At 42.1% G+C, this 14,975-nt stretch overlaps 1 protein-coding gene across 1 annotated transcript in view; it reads right to left on the bottom strand.

Annotated features, from left to right (window-relative positions):
• CDC40 (cell division cycle 40) overlaps positions 1-13,179 on the bottom strand; it is a 67,126-nt gene extending 53,947 nt beyond the window's left edge. Inside the window, exon 1 of the mRNA XM_055000731.1 lies at positions 12,973-13,179. Within this exon, the coding sequence (XP_054856706.1) occupies positions 12,973-13,170 (198 nt within the window). The 5' untranslated portion in view covers positions 13,171-13,179. The remainder of the gene's footprint in view (positions 1-12,972) is intronic.
• Positions 13,180-14,975: the final 1,796 nt, after the last annotated feature.

Below are 14,975 nucleotides of genomic sequence, written 5' to 3'. Positions count from 1 at the left end.
TCATTGCTATACCAACAGCAAAAGCTGTCATCATAGTGTTTGTACAACAGACACAAGTTTAACTGAAAACCACAGATATTGTTTGCAATGTTTAAAAGTCTTCAATTTTACAAGAACCAATGTGCATTGTAAACAAAGAAGCAAGCAAACAAACAAACAAGAATTCCTATGTATGAAACATTTGATACACTTGTATAGATCCAACCAGAACAGAATGCCACTAACACATCATTTTAATGCCTGTTATCAACTGTCCCAACAATACACCAAAACTATGATTTTAGTTTTATGGGTATACAGACAAAATGTCAAGAAAACTGTAATTTTCATAGCCTTATGCCATTTGCAAGTCTCAAGGAGAGGAATTAATCTGCACAGAACTTGAGCTTGCAAAACCCAAACCCACATAAACAAATTGACTAAAAAATAGGTATAAGATTCCCTTATGAGTCTTCCTCCTTAATCATCCTAAATGTATCTAATTCTCAAATTGTCTCCAACTGCAGATACTTTAATCCATGGATTAGGGCCATGGAAAGAAAAAGGAATATTGTTCTACAAAGCTGGGTAGAGATTCAGGTTTCCAGAAAACTCCTATAATTTTTTTTTAAAAAAGGAGGGGGGACTCAACTGAGAAGAGTTGTATACGCAAGCACATACAACTGTTCTTTAGAAGCAGGGGAAGACAAGGAGAAGGAGGAGTTTGGGAGAAGAAGCTACTGCTCACTGCCTCCCTCCCCAGCTGCTGAGGCAGTGGAACTGGAGAGGGGCCGGTGAGGAGGCACGGAACCTGCTAAACTTCCCAGCTGTTGAGGCATAAATGCTTCAAACCCCCACCACCAACACCGCACAAACTGGAAGAGAGCAAGGGGAGTGTGGGACCCACTATTCCTCCGCTCTGCTTAGGTGGCAACATTTGGGATGGGCAGGAGACGATGCATACAACTCTCCAGCAATGCTTCTTCCCCTACATGTCGCCAAGGCAGCAATGCTGGTGACAAGTTGGGAAGGGGCATATGGGAGTCAATGCTGTCCTCCTCTGCTCCTGTGACAAGGCAGTAATGCTAGAGATAGGTGGGGACGGGGAGTGGAAGTCATAGCTGGCATGCCAAGCTGGCCATGTTAGAGCATGCCAGGGGAGGGATGTGGGACTTGTTCCCCCACCATGCCAAGCTCGCAATGCTGAAGACAGGTGGAGGAGGGGTGCAGGAGTCATTGCTGCCTTCCCACCATGCTGAGGCAGCAAAACTAAAGATAGTCTGGAAAGAGGGATCCTAAGATGAAGTAGAGCCCCAAACCATAGGAGCACTCTGGTGAGGGAAGAGGGGGGAATGAGAGAGAAAGTGTGTGGAGAAAAAGATGTGTGCCAGAGAAGAGGTACAGTGGAGAAAGAAGTGGGGATAAATAACAGAGAAGGTTGGGGGGAGAGGGGAGGAAGCACAGGCAGGGGGAATAGGATGCCCCCTCCCAGCAAGTTCCTTGTGGGTCCCCAACATGTGTTGTATCAGCCCAAATGCCATAAACTTAAACAAGAGCTGGCAACTCAAATCATTAAATTACCCTACAATTAAAAATCCTTAACAAGTACTGGCTTGAAATACTGATTGCACTGAAATTTTAAATTGTGTACTGGTATACTGTATGTTTTACATACTTATGCATTTATTTCCATTACTGGTTTTTTTATAGTACTGACCAACTTTTGATGGCAGAATATTTGTAAGTTGCACTGGTTCCTCAACCATATGGGACCAGCTGGATTCCATGAAATTAATAAAACAGTCAATTTAATGGAATATTATACCAAGGCTTATATACCAAGAGGTTATATGACTGAGAAGCTTTCCCATTAATAGCCATTTTAGTGGTAAAAGTCTACAAAATTGGTTTTAGCCTATAAAATTATCATTTACTTCCAACAAACTGACTAACTTGGAGAATACTCCTATTATATGAAACAAAAGTAAAAATTAACAAGAAAACATACCTTCACTCTGTAATACATAACATTTTAAACTGGTCAGCTCTTAAATGCTGACAAATTAACTTCAAAAACAAGAGAAGCACCCTTAGTAACAACAAACAGAATACATAGTGGAAACCCACAGCTAAGGGATTTAAAGAAACACGTACTGTATATAAAAAAATCCTTTCTGTTTATAAACCATATAAAGAGACATAGTGCAATTAAATAGCTTAGCACAAAAATAGATTCTCATATAGTACATAGGTTATCACTGACAAGTAAAGGCAACCGGCCAAATAGTACACAGTAAATAAGTACAGATACAATTATTCTTATCACATTCAGCAGAATTAGTCCTTCATAGGTGCAAGGAAACTGGAACAGTAAGAAACAATAACATCCAAAGTGGTATGTCGATTAATAAAGAAGAAAATTGTCTTTGTCTTTTTCTTTTATGTCTTTGTCTTTTTGCAGATGAACATGAATCGAGATGGCAAGCTATCAAGGACCGTAGACCTGACAAGGAACTGGTCATCAAAGATGCTCGTTTCCAAGAAGAACACTTTATCAGGGTTTAAACAGACCTTGCCATCATACCTACAATAAAATGCATATCTAACAGAAAATTTGTATGGACTCTTCATAAGCTCTTTTCTTTAATTACCAGATTTTAACTCACCCGCGCTGATGTGTGTTATTTCTCAAGCAGCAGCTGGACGCACCCTATTTCCTGGCCGTGCGCAAAACAACAACATACTCAAGTTTAAAGAAAACTCTTAAAGGTGCAACCCCAACAAACAATTATAAGCAAGACAAATCAAGTTTCTGATTCAAGCCAGAAGGTTTCATACTCTTTAAATCATGTATCCAACAAGACTCCCATTGTAACAGCAGCTGTTGAACTTTCTGTTGTGGACCCTTAGGTGCCACATATAACACTGTATATCTGAACTGTTTCTTTTTGGTTAAAGATGGAAAAATGTTTGACAAGAGGGGCATCTAATGTTCTATTCTTGATACGAGAAACATGTTCTAGAATGAGTTTTGACAGACCAGATGGTGTTACCTACATATAACAAATTACACGGACATATAATTAGGTATACGACAGCTTCTGTTTGGCAAGTGGAAAAAGATTTTAAAGTAATAGTCTTACTATCTTGATTAACTGACACTCTAGATCCTGCCAGAACTAAATTACAAACTTGACACTTTCCACAAGGAAAATGACCTATAACATTAGGAGTCGGTATCTGTGAAATCCGTGAATTGGAATGTACAATCAAATCTTTAATGCTTCTGGTCTTTCTAAAGCCCACTGTTGGTGGTCTATTACAGCCAGGAATGTCTTGGATAAGATGCCAATGTTTATTGATCACTTTTTAAAATACTGTTGGCTAAGGGGGTAAAATCCAACCCCCACCTGATTCTCAAATCTAATTCCTTCTCTTCATGTTTGAAAAGATTTTCTCTCAAAATCCTATTGGCTCTCTCTTGCAAATGTTCTAGCAGAGACCTGGGTACCCTCTATTGAGGAAAGATTGAAACAAATTCCTACACTCCCTTTGATAGTCCTTTGGATCTGTGGAATTATGCTTAAGGCATAGGAATTGTCCGTATGGGATGTTGTCTTTGAGAGTCTTAGGGTGGAATGATCCATATTCCAGGTAGGTATTGAGGTCTGTAACCTTTCTGAAGGGTCTAACCACTATACAATCTGCACTAGTGCAATATACCGATACAGCCAAAAAATTAACAGAATTTTTATTTGACTCTCAAGAGTACTGAATATTTTGATCTAAAGTGTTTAACCAATTGCTAAAATCAGTATCCAATTCAGGCCCTTCCAGTATCACAAAAATATCTTCAATGTACCTTTGATATAGGACAATGTTATAAAAAAAAGGATTAGATGATGTGTTAAAAACAAACTGGCTTTCCAGATGTGCCATATAGAGGTTGGCCACACTAGGTGCTGCAGCACAACCCACAGCCACTCTTTTAATTTGCAAATAAAACTGGGACTGGAATCTAAAATAATTATACTCCAGCAACAAATCTAACAGCTGTAACAAAAATACGCTGGAGGGGACTTATTCTCCCGTTGATTTAGAATGGTTTCTATTACCAGTCTAGCCCCATCCAAAGGTATTGAAGTATATAATGAGGACACATCTACAATAATGAATAGACTTGGACCATTTATCTCAGTCCACTCCTACCACCCCCTTTACAAACAGAAGAGCTGATTAACCACTATCAATTAAAACATTTTAAAATACAGGACTCAGAACACAACACTATCAAGTTTAGAAGTAACAGAGTGCTGCAGTTAAAAATGTACACCTATTTAAATGGTAGCAAAGCTTACAGAACCAATTCAGGTTAGATGGCAATTAAGCCATGAATTTCCACAGCATGAACTCCTGTCAAGTGCCTGTTGCTGCTTACGACCAAAGTAGGGGCTGACTGTTTCACCAATGTTATTGAGCTGAGCTCACCTGAACCATACTGCAGAGCAGACCGTTTGATGGCAAAGCTGTCATCCTGTGCACTAATGCTTCTGGGAGAGTTAAGAGTCATTCCACTTAGGCAGCAACAGACTACTTCTCAAATATGAAAAAACAAAAACCATGTAACAGAAAAGCCAAAAACAACACACCATAGTGTGCACACTATATTGTATTATTTGTTTTATTGTCATAAAAAGTATTATATGGCTTTAAAAATTGTTATAGACTAACACAGCTACTTCTTCTCTGAATCAGGTTGTTAGCTAGGCCACTTGCTGAGAGAAAGAAAGGACAGAGCATGAACTGGTGGAAGAAGACTAGCAACCCATAAAGGGGAGGACTCCATCCAAGGCTAGGCCAAGCACACAGAAAAACTTTGAGGACAGTTGAGGGAAAAAGGAAGAGGACTCTTAAACTAAAATAACTGACATAAAAATGTAGAACAGATAGCGCTAGATTTCACACTGCAATATGCTAAACCACAACCATTATTCAGGATGTGTTCATCTAGGCTCAGCACAAATATAATACTGTCCTATTGACAAACCAAGGTTTAGAAACCAGGAGCACCTTGTAGGCTCATGTGGTCTTGCTCATCTCTGCCTTTCAGTGACAGAATGGCATGGGATCTGTCCTGCCAAGTGCTGAAGGAATCGATCCCATACCCAGTGTCATTCTTAGGTCTTTGAGTAAGATCATATGAATTTGGGGGCTAGTTGTCATAAGTATTCTGATACCTTGCTCTCCATATGTTTGAGTAAGCTGTTACCAGAACTGCTCTTTTTAATGGGGAAATTAGCTTGCAGTCTGGGTTTTAATTTAGTGCGGATCTTAACCAACTATACCAGGGTCCCTCTCCAGAACACTCGTGTAATAAAGAGGCAGACTAATAACAATAAAACGTCTTTACTAAATAGTGTTGTGTATGCCTAAGTTAGCACACACATACAAGATACATATGAGAAACTAAGAAACACAAAGTAGGAAAAATTGAGACGATTGCATGAGCAGGAGTGCCCACTTGAGTGCGACGGAACTGGGTATACTCACCTAGTCACAGCGCGGAAAGAAGACGTAGCAGTGAGACGGGATGGACTAATGCCTGCACTAGATCCAAAAGAGTGACAGCAAGGAGTCTGGATAGGAATGGCACACACACCACATGACTGGGGAGGCCGGCTTAAATACCCCAAAATGGGGCCTGGGGCTGGTGCAGTTCCCAGTGGTTCTCACGGGCGAAACAAAGGTTTTAATGGCTCTACAACTTAAGAGTCATTCCACTTAGGCAGCAACAGACTACTTCTCAAATATGAAAAAACAAAAACCATGTAACAGAAAAGCCAAAAACAACACACCATAGTGTGCACACTATATTGTATTATTTGTTTTATTGTCATAAAAAATATTATATGGCTTTAAAAATTGTTATAGACTAACACAGCTACTTCTTCTCTGAATCAGGTTGTTAGCTAGGCCACTTGCTGAGAGAAAGAAAGGACAGAGCATGAACTGGTGGAAGAAGACTAGCAACCCATAAAGGGGAGGACTCCATCCAAGGCTAGGCCAAGCACACAGAAAAACTTTGAGGACAGTTGAGGGAAAAAGGAAGAGGACTCTTAAACTAAAATAACTGACATAAAAATGTAGAACAGATAGCGCTAGATTTCACACTGCAATATGCTAAACCACAACCATTATTCAGGATGTGTTCATCTAGGCTCAGCACAAATATAATACTGTCCTATTGACAAACCAAGGTTTAGAAACCAGGAGCACCTTGTAGGCTCATGTGGTCTTGCTCATCTCTGCCTTTCAGTGACAGAATGGCATGGGATCTGTCCTGCCAAGTGCTGAAGGAATCGATCCCATACCCAGTGTCATTCTTAGGTCTTTGAGTAAGATCATATGAATTTGGGGGCTAGTTGTCATAAGTATTCTGATACCTTGCTCTCCATATGTTTGAGTAAGCTGTTACCAGAACTGCTCTTTTTAATGGGGAAATTAGCTTGCAGTCTGGGTTTTAATTTAGTGCGGATCTTAACCAACTATACCAGGGTCCCTCTCCAGAACACTCGTGTAATAAAGAGGCAGACTAATAACAATAAAACGTGTCTTTACTAAATAGTGTTGTGTATGCCTAAGTTAGCACACACATACAAGATACATATGAGAAACTAAGAAACACAAAGTAGGAAAAATTGAGACGATTGCATGAGCAGGAGTGCCCACTTGAGTGCGACGGAACTGGGTATACTCACCTAGTCACAGCGCGGAAAGAAGACGTAGCAGTGAGACGGGATGGACTAATGCCTGCACTAGATCCAAAAGAGTGACAGCAAGGAGTCTGGATAGGAATGGCACACACACCACATGACTGGGGAGGCCGGCTTAAATACCCCCAAATGGACCCTGGGGCTGGTGCAGTTCCCAGTGGTTCTCACGGGCGAAACAAAGGTTTTAATGGCTCTACAACTACCCTAGATGGGCCACTTTAGGAATCTGAATATTTTATTGTGACACCTTGGGAAGAGGGGACAAGGGAGGGAGGGGGAGAGCTGGGCGGGCTGAATGGATGTTCCAAGAAGCTGGGCTGGTCCCGATGTCATCAGCTCTGGAATGCGGAGGCTGCTTTGAGATGTGTCCATTAAGTGCTTAGGATGGCCGGCACTTCAGCTTCCATTGCGGGGCGGCTATCAAGATATGCAGAGCAGGGCGAGGCTGGCTGCTGCAGATGTGGTCTGCACGCTTCCACGAAATGGCTTCTCTAAGCAGGCTGTTCAGGCTGGTCTTCTGGCTGCCTGGGAACATGGCTGCCAACTGGGCATGACTGGGGCTTGCTAGCAGGCTGCCCGGTAGAGAGGGCAAGCTTGGTGATCGGCCCGTGAGAGGCTCCCTGCGGGAACTAACCAGAGGGCGGCTGGCCAGGCTCGCTGAGGGCTTTCCCTGGCTGGCACCGTGCTGCTAACAGCATGGCTCTGGGCCCAGGTGAGGCAGACGTCCATGGAGGCAGGAAACAGTATAAACAACACAGTCCATGGCAAATACAGGAAACAGGCACAGTCCGTGGTAGATAATAATGCAGGCAGGAAACAGACACGTGTAGTAGAGTCCACACGTGCAGGGTAATCAGGAAACAGGTCTTTGGTGTGTCTTTAAACAGCAACGCAGGAAACTGACATAGTCCATAGCAGGTCTCAGAACGGGAGAGAGGGACTCCTTGGCAACAAAGCTACCAGAAATTTCAGTATCTTCTCAGCCAGTGCCTTGATACTGTGGTCAAGTAGTTGAGGTATAATAAGATAAAGCTAGATCCAGATGAGATGCATGTGATGCTGCTCAGCAAGTCGGACATTCTGAAGGGAATTACCCTAAATGGGGTGGCATGTAAACTGACCAATTCATTGAAAAGACTGAGAATGTATTAGATTCAGATGTGCTGGACTCTGCCAAAATGGCTATGCTGATACATGCCACCACAACTTCAGTGCCGCACTATCACAGCATGCTCTATGTGGCTGAAGATGATCTGGAAGCTCCAACTGATACAGCTGCTTTTCTATTGGCAACAATGGAGTGATCAAAATTTTGCAACATCTACATCAGTTGCCTATTTACTTCAGAGTTAAATGTAAACAGTTAGCCCTTTCCTATAAAGACTTATGTGGTCTGGGAACCACATACCTGAAGGACCCTCCCTCTTACTTTTGATTCTGTTCACCAACTCAGATCTTCCCAGAGCTCTCCTTCAAACAATCCATTCTTGAAATCTATTTGATATGCCACAATCTGAGTATGGCCCTTCTTGGCTGTGGCAACTATTCCGTGGAATGGACCCCAAGAAGAGGTCCAGAAGATACCCATTCTGACTCAGTTCTACTTAGGGATGACAGACCACTGGCCAGCAACCCTGGAGCTTTTTGTATGGGGCAATGAATGAAAACAATGTCTGAGAATGCAGGACTTTGCAGCCACCTGAAAAACAGATGTAATGTAAGCACATATCATAGAGTTGTTGGGGACAGCCAGAGCACTTCCCAAAATGCTTATATCACATCTGAGTTTTCAGGCATACATGGTGTAACATGTTGTCAGCTGTCATTTCTGGTCCAGGCCTTTTGTCCTGCAGCTCACAGGAATAGTGATGGGAGGACCCAACCACCAGAAAGCCTTCCACTATAAGTGGGCAAGTGGCATTCCTGGTTCCAGCACCTCTGCAAAATCACTTTGTTTTAAGGCCTTTGGTTGCAAAATGCATTTAACAGTGATATTCTTCACAGGGTCATTTTATATCTTGTTTTTAATTATGTTTTTAACATTTCTGTGCAGTTTTATAGCTGCATGTGTAAGCCATGTTGGTAATGGGGCATCAGGGATAGAAATATTTTAATAAATATAAGTATAGTTGCACCTGACAACTCCATTAGCAAGTTTGAAACTAGTCAGAAGCAGGTTTGAAAACTATGCTTTGGACTAACAATTGATGAAAACACAGGTGTATATGTAATCATTTAATCATATTTACTTGCAGTACTGTGGTGGAGGAAATGCTGATGCAGGGGAAACAGAGAAAGGAAATATGCAAGCTTAAAACAGGAATACGTGAATGTTCCAGGACAGTGATATCCAGTGGACTATAAATGTATGTAATCTACTGTAGAAAACAATTCCAAAGTGACGGGAATAGTCCAGCAGTACACACTTACTTCTGCCACAAAGCCTACCTAATATGTATCATGGTGGAGAAAGCAATGATTCTCCTGGACTTGCCCATGGATAGCTACAAAACTGGTAAAAGGAAAGAAAAACTCCCAAGCTTGATATACAAGACCAACCACTTTATAGTCTCTGGAACATCATACATTTATACAAAATATCCTCCACCAGTCATATGCATTTCAAATGCCATTCTTCCCTTTGTATTTTACTGATAATATTTTAGTGCAATTTTTATTACTTTGGATTACATAAGCCCAATCAACAATTAAAATCACTACTCATAAATTCCCAAACCACATTTTTGCGACTGTGTTTTCTTGCTGTTTCATCAGTATATTTCAAATGCGGAACGATTCTGCTATCTGATCCAACGGCTGCCCTTTCCCTAAAAACTGTACCAAATTTATCTCACCTGTTTGCCTAGGAGCTCTTAAACAAAGCTGCAGGTGGCCCATGACATCAAGTCTACCCAAGAGTTAATATAAAACATTAATAAAACTTTACTCACCCTTTCATCAAACACACAGATAACTCAAACATTAACTGAAATTTATTTTATTTTAAGGATGTATTATCCCACACTTTGAAACAATAGTGGTGGCTATTGAACAAGAGACAAACCAAGCTAACTGTGGAAGGATAAAATATCCACACTACCTAATATATATTTGGACTGACACAGTAAATCGGAAGGGTTTTAGGACATATCTAGAACTAAGTAATGACATGACCTTGCATCACACTGATTCATTGAGAAAGTCTTGCTTCAAAACACATGCTTTGTTTTTGAAAGCAAGGTAATTGCAACAGGGCTTCCCTAGAAGATATCACAAATACTAAATTCACCTGCTGTACATCAGAGATTTTAAGATTATTCTAGAAATTGAGTAGTGAAATTCTAGGAAACTATTTTTTTTTAAATCTCTTATATTGTTTTGCAGCGTTTATGGATTATTTTTTAGTGTTTGTTATAGAATTACTTCAATGTTTATGATTGTTCAAGTCTTTAAAACTTTTTTTCAGGGTCTGCCTTTAAGTAGGTAATGAAGGTCTTTGCTGGGGGCCAGAGGAGAGTATATCCACTGCATGCAACATAACACGCATCACTGTACATGGCTAAAGTGATTCACAGATGTAGCCTAATGCTTCTGTTAAATTCTGTACACTTTTTAACTTCTCAGAGAATTACAGACAGAGACTAAAGCTTAGAGCTGCATATGAAAAAAGCTGATTGAAGCAAGCAGAAAATATCTTTGGCACCTCTCAAACATAAGGCATTGTCCCATAAATGTTATATAGTGCTGGGGGGGGGAGGGATTCACTTACTACTCTTATGGATGTTTGAATGCAAGTATGAACTCTAACGACATCCCTAAACACATAAGTACTTGAGTCATGGTAGACCACCCCCTCTGATATGAGAGCAGCCAAACCAATGGCAGTCAGAATGACCCTGACAGGTACTTGAGCCATGGTAGAGAGAGGAGGCCTCAATTTTATCAGAAGAGCACACCAATAATTGCTACTGGATGGACAAACAGAGTGGGCAAAGGGAGAGAAAGTAAATGTGAGGATGGAGGGACTGCAGGACTGTCTGGCCGAAAATCTGACAACACAAATGACCCATTCTGCTGACCTTCAGCTTGTACAGAATTAAACTACCCAAAAGAAAATTGCATGGAATACCTCTACAAGATACCCAACTGCTCAAAGTTGTAGAAAACAGCTGCTACCACAACAGTTGAATGCTGCTAGAAAAACTATCACCATAAGTGGGATCTGAAAAGAGAAGATGGCAAGGAGGAAAAGAGATGAGCAAGAACACAAGAAAGAGTAGGCCCTTCCCACCTCACCCCCAAACAGTCCTATCAGCAGGACTGATACCTAATCAGTAATTCCCTAATTATTATAAGTGTAACCACATTTGTCACACAAGCATGACAAGAAGATGGACAGGACTAAGAAGATGTAGCTCAGCTTCTAGAGCAAAGGTCCTCGACTGGCTCTGGTAAAGATCCTGCAAACTTCTTTCCTTCAGAAGCAGAAAAGGCTGAATCACAAAATAAAATTTATCCATGGCTTAGCAAGGAAAGCAAGTGGAGGACTGGATCCCTTGCTTCATTCCTTCAGAAGGAAGCAACTAGAGAACTGCTGCTGATTGAAGGCTTAGTGTGGCTGCTGGGGAGGAGTGTTCAGGACATCTGAAGAATACCCTGGTATGGTAAAGGTCACAGAACAGAGATTAACAGCAGAGCTCCTTCAGTGGACTTGATTTTTTTCTGCCTGCCCCCACCACACAACAATAAGCAATGCACTAGTTTTTAACTAGCTACTGTTATTTCAGTATTGTTTCATATGCTGTAACAAGAAAAAAAAAGCTCTCAATAGTGATCCAGAGAACTGCTACAAAGCCCACCGCATAGTTATCCTTGGATAAAGTTTAAAATGCTGTTTCATCAATCACAGTCAGCAACCAATCACAAGCTGAACATTTCAGACTAGTTTTCCAAAACAGGCAATCACCTAGAAGCAGAGTGACTGGAGTTCAAAGAAAAGATGGGATTATCTGATAGGAGATAGGAACGTGTACTTACCTGGCACAAATATATAGGCAGAAAAGTGTATGTATGCGACAAATAGAAAACAGGAAGAAAGGAGTCTGCATAGATCCTAGTTTGATGGGCAGTGTTAAACTCCCCCTAAGCAGAAAAAAGAGTAAAACTAAAGCTAAGATTTGTTAAACCAGCATACCAAGAACAACTAGTCTGTGCCTTAAAACATACAAAGGAACTGGCAGCTTGGAATCTGGGTGAGAGTAAGGGCAAGTAGTGTATTCCTTTCAAGTCAGGTCTAATGCATGATCTGAACACCATTGCTGCTAGACACTCTTCCTCAGCAGAAGCACAGACCCCATATTTATATGGTGGGATGACACAACTGTTCCAAACTAAACTCTGAAATAGGGCAGATGTCCCAGTGCAAAACATAGCAAACTGAACAAAAACAAAGTTACACCAACCGTATCTTTGAGATCTTTTTCACAAACAGAAAGTCAAAGAGGTTTCAAAGGGCCAATGGTCTTATCTTCACTTTAGTAAAAAATAAAGTCACTAAACAAAACTTTTTGAGCTATCCCTGCCAATGTTTGTATTGACATGTAAGTTATGTAATCTGCCTTGAATCTCAGTGAGAAAGGCAGACTATGCAGAACATAAACAAACAAACAAACAAAGCACTCTTAAGCAAAGTTACTAGTCTTGCACTGTGTATAAGAGGGCTGATGTAGCATAGTGGTTAAGTGGCTGGCCTGTAAATCAGCACTCTGGTGGTTTGAACCCTATTACTGCAGTGAACTCAGCAGGCAACCTTGGGCAAGCCGCTCCTCTCAGCCCTAGCTGCCCAGCTGTATTGTGGGAATAACAACAACAGAGACTTTGTTCACAGCTCCGAATGGGGCACTAATCTCAGCAGTACACAAGCACCGTCATTATTATCATTATTATTACAAGACTACCCTATGGGATTACCGCGTTTGCTTGTGCGAAAGAGACTCCTAAGAGACGAAAATGTTACAACCTTGCGTTCCCACTGTACGGAAAACTCCACCTGTTGACTTTCTACCCATCAAAAAAAGGTTTAGAAAAAGCAGCTCCTGCCAGGACAACACAAGCGGCAGCCCACGTGTAATACTGAGGCACCACAAATACTGTTTCTCCCAGCCAGAAGCCTCGAGGCCGAGATCCTCCCAACCTCACCCCACAAGCCCCCAATTCTTACTTTTACGGCCACCGCAGGGGCCGAGTCTACCGCGGGCAGGAGCGCCTGCTGGGCAGAAGGAAGCGAGGCCAGGTGCAGCACCGCGTCCCCGGCAGCGACCTGAGCCGACCTTCCGGGCCCACCCTCGGCCTCGGAGCCGGAGTCTGAATCGGAGTCGGAGCCTCCATACGAAGCAAGCGCAGCGATGGCGGCGGACATCTTGGCAAGCCGGAAACGGCCGGGCGCCGAGAGGGAGGAGCGTCTGCCGCATCCTGGAAGCTAGAGAGAGCGGTTCTCTTGCCCCTTTCGACCCTGAGCGCGTTCGTTCACGACTGCTAAGTGTAAAAAGTACAAAAAGCTTTAGAAATGTATTCTCTGTTTAAAGAGCTTAACGGAAAGCTGTCCTGGTAGGTGTGGCTAATTCTCATGCTGGTTTTAAAATTATAAACTGTAGGACTTTCAATAAGCATACAAATCCCAGCGTGCAACTAAAAGGGCATATCCGACCAATGGGGTAATACAGAGTTGCACTGGAGGGGAAACTTTGTGGTCAGCTGTAAACTGGTCGAAATGATATAGTATTAACCGCCTCAGTGTCAAATCCTTCGTCATAAACTACGCAAATTTTCATTAGCAAACATCACATTGATTTTTACCAAGTAACTGAGGAAAAAAGATAAGTACTACACATAATAGTTTACATTTCAGGGAACCTTAAAATCCTAGATGCTCATCACATATATAACAACAACAACCGATTTATATACCGCCCTTCAGGACAACTTAATGCCCACTCAGAGCTGTTTACAAAGTATGTTGTTATTGATGTATTGTCGAAGGCTTTCACGGCCGGAGAACGATGGTTGTTGGGGGTTTTCCGGGCTGTATTGCCGTGGTCAGGAACTACAATGCCAAGACCACGGCAATACAGCCCGGAAAACCCCCAACAACCATATGTTGTTATTATCTCCACAACAAACACCCTGTGAGGTGGATGGGGCTGAGAGAGCTGTGACTAGCCCAAGGTCACCCAGCTGGCTTCAAGTGGAGGAGTGGGGAATCAAACCAGATTAGAGTCCTGCCCTCTTAACCATTGCACCAAACTGGCTCTCTAGTGGCTGTCCCTGATCCTCTCTACCTTGCAGCTAAAGCCCCACCTCTATATACAAGCCATATACATATCTATACCTATATTAAGGAAAAGAATCAGACAAGTTTACATTTAACATTTGTATCTGAAACGTGTGTTGTCATCAAGTCACTTCCAACTTAGGGCGACCCTATGAATTAATGGTGTCCAGACCTTCTTTGCCCTAACCTGGATGGCCTAGCGTTGTCCAGTCTATTAATATTTCAGAAGCTAATCAGGGTTAGCCTAGTTAGTATTTAAATGAGAGACCATCAAGGGAGTCCAGGCAGAGGCAAGCAAGCCAAGCCACCGTCTGTCTCTTGCCTTGAAAACACTATCGTGTTGCCATAAATCTGCTGCGACTTGACAGCTCTTTTTACTCTCCCCCCCCCCATCATAAACGGCCTTGCTGGGGTCTTGCAAAGTGAGAGCTTTAGTTTCCTTAATCAATCTCATGTTAGACCTTCCTTTTCTCCACTGCCTTCAGTTTTTCCTAGCATTATTGCCAGTGGGAGAACACTTCAATCTACCAGGACATTCCATCAAAGACTTAAAGGTCACTGTAGTTCAACAGAAACCTTTCAAAAACGAAATCCAACGGGAGGCTGCTGAACTGGAATTCATATGCAAATTTGACTCTGTCAAGCTGGGACTGAATAGGGACTATGAATGGTTATCACATTACCACAGGTAACAGATTTCCTTTACAGAGGTGGGGTCTGGGGGAGCTCAGTGGTACCTGGCGTGGGCTTTCGGGAACCACAGATCTCTTTGTCAGATGCATCCGGCAGGGAGAGCTGTGGTTATCGAAGGCCAATACTACATTGGAATTGGATGGTCTAGCTGTTTGGCTTCTACAAACTAACAGGGCAAACTCCTTTGAAGCCAACTGATA

The sequence above is a fragment of the Eublepharis macularius genome, chromosome 1 (assembly GCF_028583425.1).
Source record: "Eublepharis macularius isolate TG4126 chromosome 1, MPM_Emac_v1.0, whole genome shotgun sequence".
NCBI lineage: Eukaryota > Metazoa > Chordata > Lepidosauria > Squamata > Eublepharidae > Eublepharis > Eublepharis macularius.
Note: the sequence above shows the minus strand (reverse complement) of the source record. Positions and strands in the feature narration are given on the sequence as shown.